This window comes from Halictus rubicundus, unplaced genomic scaffold (assembly GCF_050948215.1).
Source record: "Halictus rubicundus isolate RS-2024b unplaced genomic scaffold, iyHalRubi1_principal scaffold1265, whole genome shotgun sequence".
NCBI lineage: Eukaryota > Metazoa > Arthropoda > Insecta > Hymenoptera > Halictidae > Halictus > Halictus rubicundus.
This window is the reverse complement of record NW_027489806.1, coordinates 11,593-22,538: the sequence shown is the minus strand read 5'-3', so window position 1 is coordinate 22,538 and position 10,946 is coordinate 11,593. Positions and strand designations below refer to the sequence as shown.

Below are 10,946 nucleotides of genomic sequence, written 5' to 3'. Positions count from 1 at the left end.
TTTTATAATAAAAGTTAGAGAAAGTGATTTAATCCAAGGTCGAGATGACCTGAAGGAAGACTTGGAATTTCTGGGAGTTGGATTTACATTGTCTGAGTTTGTTGGCCAGGGTTTCAGCGGTGGTTAGCATTAAGTTGAGGTCGCAGAGCTGTTTGATCTCCTGGATGGTTTCGGACAGTTTGTTGAATTGACTGAAGTTTTTGTTGAAGTTAGCCGAATTAGAATTGGCGTTCTGGGCATCCGCAGGATGTTGGGAACCCGTGTAAATTTTGGATTTAAGGGCCTGGGCATATGAAAGGTGGGTAGCCGGAGGGAGTGGATGTGTGACCGGGGTGTTAGTGATGGAGTTAATGTTGCCGGTTGGCAGAGCTGGTTTGGCGTAAAGAGCCGGTTTAGGGGTTTTGGGAGCCCTTTTTGCCAGGTATTCGGCTAGTCCCGGGCACCTGGATAAGTTGGCGGTGTGGTCGCCCCTGCAATTCGCGCAGCATGGAGGAACCTCGTACGGCTTGTTACAGTCCGAGGACAAATGATTTGCAGCACACTTGACGCAATGAGCGGGTAAGTTGCAATTATTAGCTGAGTGGCCGTAGGCGTGACAGCGAAAACACTGGATGTAAGCGCGTTTGGACAAGAACTTCTCCCAGTACACGCGCGTGTTAAATATGTAACCTACTTTGTTAATGGCAGCGGTGGTGGTGGAGGGTGAGAAAATGACCTTATATATCGCGTAATGTGACGACGAATTCTTTGGGGAGATATCCGATAAGGAAGAGATGTCGAGCCCATAAGATAGGATCTCTGCAGTTAGGTCGGATGGAGGGATTGACGGTAACCCTTTCAGTACCATGACCGGGTTTCTATCAGTGTTGGTACTGAAGGTGAAGTACGGAATTTTGGCATCGGTTAGGGTTTTTTTAAAGTCGTTATATTTATCGGTATCGTACAGTTGGATCCGGATTCGACGACCAAGAAATTTGGCAGAATAAGCGTCTTTATCTACATCAGCGTTCATGCGCCGGTGGAAGGCAGGAATGTTGAGATCGAAATTTGATAGATATATCGGGGGAGGCCTGGGTTTCCTATTGCGAGTGGCATCGTCCTGGTTCTGATTTTGATTTTGATTTAGGTTCCGGTCCGGATTTTGATTACTAAGGTTGCTGGGAGAGCGCGGTCTGGAGATTCTAGTGGGCTCCGGTGGGTCCAAGAGATTCGGATTGTCGGAGAAGGACGATAGGACTTGAAACCGGTTAGATGTGACAATTAGGTTAGGAGTGGTCATGTTGATAGTTTGTTCGATGATAGGAGGAGATTTGGTGTTATTTGATTTCTTGCTTTTGGGTGATAGTATGTATGTATGTATGTATATATTTAATGTTCCCTTACGGGTTACATAGAGATCCCGTTCCCTTTACATTTTCTTTCTTTTCGCTTTCACTCCCTCTCACTCATTCTTCCTTTCACTCCTGCCTCCTCCTTTCTCACCCTCTCCTTGATACTTTCCGTCCTGTATTTCTTTTCTCTCCCGGTCTAATTTTTTCATCCACTCTTCTCCTCTCCCGTCCTCAGCCAGTATTTCCTTCACCTTCTCTTGAATTCCTACTTCCAACCCTTGATCTCTCGAGCACCTTTCCAACACGTGTTCCCACGTCTCTTCTTCGTACCCGCACCTTCTGCACCGTCTCTCCTCCTCTTCCCGCCAGTACCTTCCTCCCCTCATTTCATTCCCCAGCCTGTATCTTGCTATCCTCGTCCATTTTTCTTCTTTTGATCCTTTTTCTAGGTATTCGGGCCTTTCCTTTGTCCTTATCTCTTTATACCATTTATTATACCTAGACTCCATTACCCTCTTCCAGTTTTCCTCTTCCTCTTTCTCTTTCTCTCTTTTCTCTATCCTTCCCCACTCTTCTTCCCTCCCTTCCTTATCTCCCTCCTCTAACATTCTTCTATTCCCCCTTTCCTCTATATATTTCTTCCTCCGTACCTCCCATTTTGACATCTTCTTTCCTCCTATAGCTCTCTCTTCTATCTCCTTTAGACATTGTCTGGCCCATTCGCTTCCTTTTCCAGCTCTCAACCTTCCTTCAAACTTCCATGCCCTCTTCGCGCCCCTCGCTCTCATTTTCTCTCTTTTCGTCTCTTCCCTTACCATATACCCTGGTGTTGTCCACTCTACCCCTAGCACTCATCTTATATATCTTTCCTGCATCCTCTCCACCTCCATTCTTTCCTCCCATCCCCAGATCTCCACACCGTATGCCATCACTGGCCATACCAGTGCGTCGAAAAACCATTCTCTTCTCTTGTACTTATGTTTAAAATATCTTTTCCCTATCCCCCACACACATTTCATCACTCCTCCACCCTTCCTTGTTCTGTCCTCTATCTTTCCTGTCCCCCATTTTTCTTGAATATGTACCCGAGATATTTTATCTCGTCTACTTCTTCTACCGTTCCATCCCCCCATCTCCACGTCTTTTTCTCTTGCCTTCTTCTTTCGAATCTTATTATCTTCGTTTTTTCTCTGTTCACTTCTAGTCCCTTCTCCTTTATATAGCTTGTAACGGTTGCGTTCCCTTCGCGAGCGTTAGTCGTGGAAGGAAGGTGTGTTCTGTCCCCTCCTGGATTCGCTCAGCGGCCAGGGTCGGCGGAGAGGACAGCGGGTGAAATAACGGAGGCGTTTTATGAAAAGAAAGTACGTTTTATTGCCGGCGGCGGTTCGCCCCGGGTAGCGATGATGATTCCCGGCTGGCGGGTTCCGGTGGGACGGCTGGCTGTAATCAGCGCGAGTAGACGACACGTTATTCTAATACTAAGATTCTTAAGCCTAATGTACGCGAGAGTAACGGCGGAGACGCGAAGCGATCAGGACTCGCTTCCTGACGACGGTAACGCGGAGCGAGCAGGATTCGCTTTCTTACGGCGGTAACGCGGAGCGAGCAGGATTCGCTATTCGTGCGGCGGAGACGCGGAGCGATCAGGACTCGCTTCCTGACGATGGTAACGCGGAGCGAGCAGGATTCGCTATTCGTACGGCGGAGACGCGAAGCGATCAGGACTCGCTTTCTTATGACGGTAACGCGGAGCGAGCAGGATTCGCTATTCGTACGGCGGAGACGCGAAGCGATCAGGACTCGCTTTCTGACGACGGTAACGCGGAGACGCGGACGGTATCGGCACACGGCGTTCTCCGGTTCGGAGGATTCCTAGTGTTCCGGATCTACGGTTGGTCGGTAGGAACCACCGCGGCTCGGCGAGATTCTAGTGAACTGGTGCTTCCTCGCTGGCGGCCGAGCGCACGGTGGCCGCGAATCCACTCCGACTCCGGACCGACGGGACGCCCCACCCGTCGCCCCCAATCAGATCGCGGTGGGGGTCGCTCGCACCCGGACGTTCCCAGAGAACGACCTCCCGTCACCAGCGTCGTTGCTCGTACAGGACGAGCTCCGAACGCGGCTGCGATCCGACGAGGACTGTCACGAATGCGACGAGACGCCTGGTCGCGGGCCGGTGAGCGAATTTCGCAGGATCGGCGGAAAGGAATCGGGAAGGGGGAGAGAGCTGGAGCGCGCGACGAGCAGTAGCGCCCAGAGGCACTGCTCCCGTCCGTCTGCTCGCTCGAGACTTGCTCGCGGTACTGGTTTCACACGCACACGGAAGAAGCCGTAGTACGCGGTCCGCCCAGCACCAGCGTGTTCGCACACACACACACGGAAGAAGCCGTAGTATGCGTGTTCACACGCGGCTGCGAGTGGTCAGGAGCTCGGGATGGTTCCCGGTGAGCAGCTCCCAGCCAACTCCGAGTTAAACGCGGTTCGCTCCGATATTTATGGAGAAAGCGCGGACTACGAAGTAATTGGTTCGCGCTCGGGACGGTTGCGGATTGGCTCGCACTTGGGTCCGTTGTGCGAGCTCGCATCAGGCCATCCTTCTCCATTCCTTACCCTATTGCATATTTTCCACACTTCATTCCTTATATTTTCTCCTCCATATTTCCAAATCTCATTTCCCATCTCATCCTCCCCTGCTGCTTTCCCATCTTTCAATCCTTTTATTGCTCTTTCTATCTCATCTCTTCCTATCTCTTCATTGCTTTTCTCGCTTCTTTTCCTCCTGCCTCCCCCCTCTATCTTGTTTTCTACTCCTCCTAGTAGCCCCATAAAATACTCCTTCCATTTTTCCATTTCTATCTCTTTCGCTTGTCCTTTTCCTTTTCCACCTCCCATCTTTCTTAGAAAATCCCATACCTTTCCTTCTGTCCTCGCTTTCCCTGCTTCCATTGGTATCTTTTCTCTCTCCTGCTCTTTTTTCTCTTCACACAGTTTTTTGTATTTGTTTTTCATTCTTCTATATCCCTCTTCTTCTTCTTTCCCTTCTTTCCATTTCCTTAATGCCCTTCTTAGTTCCTTCTTTCTTTCTATGCATTCCTTATCCCACCATCCTCTCCTTTTCGACTCTTTCATGCCCTCAGTACTCCTTATTTCTTCTATTACACTCTTGATCTTTTTTTCTAGTTCTCCCCTGTTACTTCTATTTCCTCTGTTAACCTTCTAAATTTTTCTTTTCCCTCTCTTCCCCATTCTACTCTTTGCGCTCCTTTCTTATCCTTCTTTCTTATCTCTCTTTTCTTTTCCTTCTGTCCTTTCTTCATTGTTAACACTACCGGTAGGTGGTCTGATTCTACCCTTTCCTCTATCACCATGCTCTCTATCCCTTCTCTTGTTCTTTTGTCTCCTATCACATAATCAATTACCGTCCTTCCTCTCTGTCCTATATATGTGTACTCTCCTCTCTCGTCTCCTTCTATCCCTCCATTCATTATTTCTAATCCTAATTCTCCTAGCGTTCTGATTAGCTTCCTCCCTTCTCTGTTTACTTTCTTGTCTTTTGACTCCCTGCAGCCTTCCCCCTCGTCTTCTTCCTGTCTTACTTCTCCTCCTTCCCTGCCTGTCGTCGCGTTAAAATCTCCTCCTACAATTATTTTTTCGTCCCTTACTGTATCCCACCAGTCCCTCAGTACTTTCATCTTCCGTTCAATGTCTTTGTTTACATATACCCCTAGTATCTTCCATTCTTCCTCTCCTATCCTTATATTTCCTTCTATTATTCCTTCTATATCCTTTGACTCTCCCCCGCTCTTCTTTTCGCATGTAATTTCTTTTCTCATTCCTAACACCATTCCCCCTTTTGCTCTCCCTATTTTACTATCCCTAACTGCCTATTGCTTTTTCCAGACATACCCCTGTGGTAATCTTCTTTCTACTTTTTCCCACATCTTTTCTTCTACCCATGTCTCCAGCAGCACCATTACATCCCATCGCTCTAGGTCCTTCTAGAATCCTTCATCTTTCCCTTTCATTCCTGCTATGTTCCAGAAGCCGATTTTCAGTTTTTCACTTTCCCTTCCCTTCCCCTTCTTCCCTCCCTCTGTCTTCAACTCCTCTTTATCCCTTTTCTTTACTTCTCTCTCCCCTTCTCTTTCGCTCCCCACTCTTTTCCCTCGCTGTCCTTCAATGTCTTCTCCTTCTCATCCCATATCCATATCTTTCCTTCTATCCATATCTTCATATAACCCATTCTGACCATTTTCCCTTTCCCTCTCTTTTTCTCCATTATCTGCCTTAGCCTCCATTGTATGTTTCTTTCTTCCCATATGAGATCATCCTCTATCCTTTCCCGTCTTCCTGCTAATTTTTTCTTTTCTATCATTACTCTTCTTTTCTGTTCCATTGTCGCCATCTTTACCACTGCCCATTCTCCTTTTCCTATTCCTTTTTTGCCTCTTTTCTTAACTTCTTCAACCTCGAATTTTTCTCCTATTACTTCTAATAACTTTCGCACTTCCTCCTGTCCGTCTCCTCCATCTTTTATCTCCAACCCTTTAATTACTATGTTCTTTCTCCTTGTCTCTCTTTCCTTTCTTTCCCAATTCATTTCTATTTCTTTCAGTCTTCTTTCCATCTCTCCTCTTTCCCTTTCTCCTTGATCACTTCCTCTTTTCCTTTCTATTTCTTCCAACTTTTTGTCTATCTTGTCCTCTATTTTCCCTTCTAACTCTATCTTTTTCACTCTCGCTTCTAACTCTTGAACCGATTTTCTGTCTCTCTCCATTTCCTTCTCCCACTCTTCTTTCATATCTTTCATCTTCCTCATTACTTCCGTCATCTCTTTCCATCTCTCTGCTATTTCGCTCATCTGTTTTATTGTTCCCATTAATGCCCCCTTTATTTCCTCTCTTATTATCTCCCTGATGTCTCCTTGCTCCCCTCCCCTTTCTTATCGTTCCTCTCCGTTTCCATCCTCCGGCGATCTGTCTGTTTTTCTGCTTTTTCTGAAAGGATCTTTTTCCTTTTCTTCTCTTTCCTCATTCTCTCTCTCTTGTCTTTTCTTGTCTAACCACTTCCCTAATCCCTCCACTTTGGATAGACTGTTGCACCTTGCTCTTTCTCTATTTCTTATCTTCATTAACTTTCTTGCCGTCTCTCTTTCCTGTTCTTTCTCTTCTTGTTTATTCATTTCCTTTTGTAGGTATGGGGCCTACCATCCAGGTAAAGAACTAGGCACGTGTATGTTGGCAAGAGGAACTTTATTTGTATCTGCACGTGGTGGCAGACTCAGTGCGACTGGTGCCTAGGGAGGACGCCGAGCGTGTCTCGGGGGAAATCCCTAGATACATAGAGTCGTGCTCCTATTTATTGGCGCCCGCTGCGTCGCCTAGCGGATGCACTAGGGAGTCAACGATACTCCCTACACCACCCCCCTCGCCAGTAATGGCGGGTGAGACGCAGACAGACATGCTAATTCTGCTCTTTGGTTATCGCGCTATATATATAAAAACAAAATATAACATATATACATAAATCCATGGTGCTATAACTACGAAATATATACAAACGACTATTTAAACTTTGCAGGAACAAGAACTTAGATGTAAACATAATATTTATCGGTAGACAGGAAAATTGCTCTGTCTTTGGGAGGCCCTAGCTGGTATTGCACATGATGGTTCGGTACCACTAGTTCTCGCTGACCAGAAACGCTGGCTTAAGCCTGTCCTTGCTAACGTTTACGTCGCGTTGTCCTATTCTAAGTACAAAGTTCTTATCACTACGGCTTAAAACTAAATATGGTCCCTCGTACGGTGGTTGTAGCGGTTTTTTAACCGCGTCGCGACGCACCAACACGTGCGATGCCGTGTCGAGGTCTTTGAACACGAACACCCGTCGATGACCGTGATGCGCCTTCGGAGCCGGCTTAAGCGACTTCATGTGGTCTCGCAGCTGCTCCACGAAGACGGATAGCTCCACCCGGTCGTTGCCCGCAATCAGGTCGCCGGGTAGACGCAGAGTCTCCCCGTAGACCACTTCTGCTGGTGTCGTCCCGCTGTCCTCTTTGACTGCTGCCCGGATGCCGAGCAGGACTGCCGGAAGCGCCTCCGACCAGGTTTCCTCCTGGCGGCACATGATGGCCGCTTTCAGCTGCCGATGAAGACGTTCTACGGCCCCGTTGGCCTGTGGGTGGTACGCTGTCGTTCGATGGTGTTCCGCTCCCAGCGCTCGTGCCCATGTCTTGAATAGCACGGACTCGAACTGCCGACCCTGGTCCGTCGTTATCCTCAGTGGAACGCCGTAGCGCGAAATCCAGCCCGCGAACAGCGTTCGCGCGACGGTCTCCGCGCTGATGTCAGCCACTGGAAACGCCTCCGGCCATCTGGAGAAGCGGTCGATGGCGGTCACGCAGTGCGTGTAGCCCCTGGAGTGCGGCAGTGGTCCAACGATGTCCACGTGAATGTGGTCGAAACGCGCGGTGGGAGCTGTGAACTCCCCGACCGGCGTCGACACGTGTCGTGAAACCTTCGCCCGTTGGCACCGCATGCACGTCTGCGCCCAGGTGCGGCAATCCTTCTTGACGGACGGCCAGACGAAGCGCTGCGTGACCAGCCTCACGGTTGCCTTGGGTCCGGCGTGTGCCAGACCGTGTAGGCTGTTAAAGATGGCTCTGCGAAAAGCTGCTGGCACGAGTGGGCGTGCCTGGCCGGTAGAAATGTCGCAGTACACGTCCACGCTGGGCTGCTGGAGGCGGATCTTCTTGATGACCAGGCCTCGGGGGTCTGCCATCAACCGCTGCAGCTCGGCGTCCGAACCTTGCGCGTCGGCGAGCTCGTGAAAATCCACCGGTGCAACCACTTCCTCGATGCGCGATAGGGCATCGGCGGTGGTGTTCTCTGCGCCCTTGACGTGCTGCACATCTGTGGTGAATTGTGCGATGTAGTTCAGGTAGCGGAACTGAATGGGTGTGCATTTCTCCGGCTTCTGGCTGAGGGCGAAGGTCAGCGGCTTGTGGTCGGTGAAAATGGTGAAATTCCTGCCTTCCACCGCGTGGCGGAAATATTTCACCGCCGCGTACATTGCCAGCAGCTCTCGGTCGTACGCGCTGTAGTTCCGCTGCGCCGGGTTCAGCTTCCTAGAAAAGAAAGCAAGCGGTTCCCAGGTACCTTGCCGGAACTGCTGCAGCACTGCTCCCAACGCGATGTCCGAGGCATCCACCATCATGGCCAGTTTGGCCTTGGCTGACGGATGCACTAGTGTGGTTGCAGCTGCCAAAGCCGCCTTCGTCCTCGTGAACGCCGCGTCTGCCTCCGGTGTCCACTCCACGGGCTCGCTCTTCTTGCCTGATGTCAGGCAAGCCACGAGTGGAGCTTGGATGTTCGCCGCCCCAGGGATGCACCGCCGGTAAAAGTTTACCATGCCCAGGAACCTGCTGAGTTCGGCTTGGTTTACCGGCTTGGGGTAACGAGTGATGGCCTCCACCTTATCGGCCAACGGGAAAATCCCTGCTTTGCCGACCGTGAACCCGAGGAAAGGCACCTCCGGGACGCTAAATTCGCACTTTGCCGAATTTATCACTACCCCGAACTTGGCGAACCTCTGGAACAATTGTTCCAAGTGTCCGAGGTGTTGCTCTTTTGAGTCCGACGCCACCAGCACGTCGTCAATGTAAACATAAACAAAGTCTAACCCGCGCACTACCTCGTCCATAAAACGTTGGAACGTTTGCGCGGCGTTACGCAGTCCAAAAGTCATTACCGGGAATTCGAATAACCCGAACGGCGTAGTGATCGCGGTCTTATGAATGTCTGCTTCCGCGACCGGGATCTGATGGTACGCGCGCACTAGGTCTATTTTCGAAAAAACCGTTTTCCCGTGCAAACTCTGCGCGAAGTCTTGAATGTGCGGCACTGGGTACGCGTCGGGTACCGTCCTAGCGTTCAACGCGCGATAGTCCCCGCACGGACGCCACTCACTATTCTTTTTGGGCACCAGGTGTAACGGCGATGCCCAGGCACTTTTTGACGGACGAGTGATGCCCTGTTGCAGCATATACTCGAATTCCCGTTTCGCCGCCTTCAGCCGGTCCGTCGTGAGACGCCGCGGTCGCTGCGATACGGGAGGTCCCGGTGTCGTCACGATGTGATGCTTAACATCGTGTTTCACCGCACTGCCACACACTGAGGGACGCGTGATACCCTGAAATTGTTTTAACAGCGCGTATACCGCACTGTCCCGCACCGGTGCCACGCATTGAGCCGATTCGACCGTGCCGGTCAGTATTGTTCCGGTTACCGATAGGCCGGTGATTTTGTCGATCAACCGACGGTCCTGAACGTCCGGCAGGAGACCGAATCGGGCTAAAAAGTCCGCACCAATAATGGGTCGCGAAATGTCTGCAATAACAAACGTCCACGGGAATGCCCGGCGTAATCCTAAATCTACACTAATCACTACGTGCCCGTAAGTGTTAATTAGTGAACCGTTCGCCGCGGTCAGCAGGTAGCTCGATTTCGTTCGCGCACCGGTCACTTTTTTCCGCGGGAACACGCTGACCTCAGCCCCGGTATCGACCAGGTACTGGGTCTTTGTCGTCGCGTCGGTTACGAAGAGGCGACGTGCTGTCCTCTCAGGGCCGCTTGTCGCCATCAGCGACTCTGTAGGTCGTTTCCCGACTGGAAAGTACACGGCTTCGTGCACTTTGTCGCCTTGTCTCCGAATCGCCCGTGATACCAGCAGATGCCGCTGGGGCGAGATTCGGCCTTGGACTTCGATCGGGAACGTCTACGGTATCGGCTGCTGGGCGTGCTGCTCCTTGGTTGGCGCCCTCTGCCCTCCAGCTTGGTGGTCACGAGTGCGGCAATTTGCTCAACGAGGGCGTTGATGTCGCCGAGCGCTGCGACATTGTTTGCCGCCGCTGCTGGGTGGATCTGCGCCGGCGTGACCTCGCTGATCCGGTCTGCCAGGGCCGCCACTTTCTCGAGCTCGACGCCATCTTGTGTGGCCAGCACCGATTGCATGGCGACGGGTAACCTACTCATCCACAGAGTCCGGATGAAATCCTCCGGCACCTCGTTGCCCGCCAGGCTCCTTATGTGCCGCAGGAACTGCGACGGCGTCCGGTCTCCTCGTTCCTCGTGTTCGAGGAGCTGCTTAATCTTCCTCTGCTTGGAAGTGGAGAGCCGCGCGATTAATTCCTGCTTTAGCCGCGTATACTTATTCTGCTCCGGCGGGTTCAGCAGGATATCCTCTACTTCTTGCGCGGTTCTTACATCAAGTTGCGCCACCACGTGGTGGTACTTGGTGTCCTCTTGCGTTATCCCGCGCAAACCGAACTGGGCGTCCAGGTGCGCAAACCATAATGCTGGTTTTTCCGCCCAGAATTTCGCCATGTGCACGGCTACGGCCATGTTTTGCGCAGGCGGCTCCATATCAATCACGTCGGGGTCACCAGTTGTAGGTATGGGGCCTACCATCCAGGTAAAGAACTAGGCACGTGTATGTTGGCAAGAGGAACTTTATTTGTATCTGCACGTGGTGGCAGACTCAGTGCGACTGGTGCCTAGGGAGGACGCCGAGCGTGTCTCGGGGAAAATCCCTAGATACATAGAGTCGTGCTCC

At 51.0% G+C, this 10,946-nt stretch overlaps 1 protein-coding gene across 1 annotated transcript; it reads right to left on the bottom strand.

Annotated features, from left to right (window-relative positions):
* Positions 1-9,973: 9,973 nt before the first annotated feature.
* On the bottom strand, positions 9,974-10,735 carry LOC143365054 (uncharacterized). Its single transcript, XM_076805027.1, has one exon. It carries the CDS (start codon positions 10,733-10,735, stop codon positions 9,974-9,976), a length of 762 nt encoding a protein of 253 aa, XP_076661142.1.
* Between the last annotated feature and the right edge of the window lie 211 nt (positions 10,736-10,946).

What these genes read in the sequence shown, in the direction of transcription:
- LOC143365054 (XM_076805027.1), bottom strand. Translation starts at nt 10,735, where the DNA reads ATGGCCGTAGCCGTGCACATGGCGAAATTCTGGGCGGAAAAACCAGCA.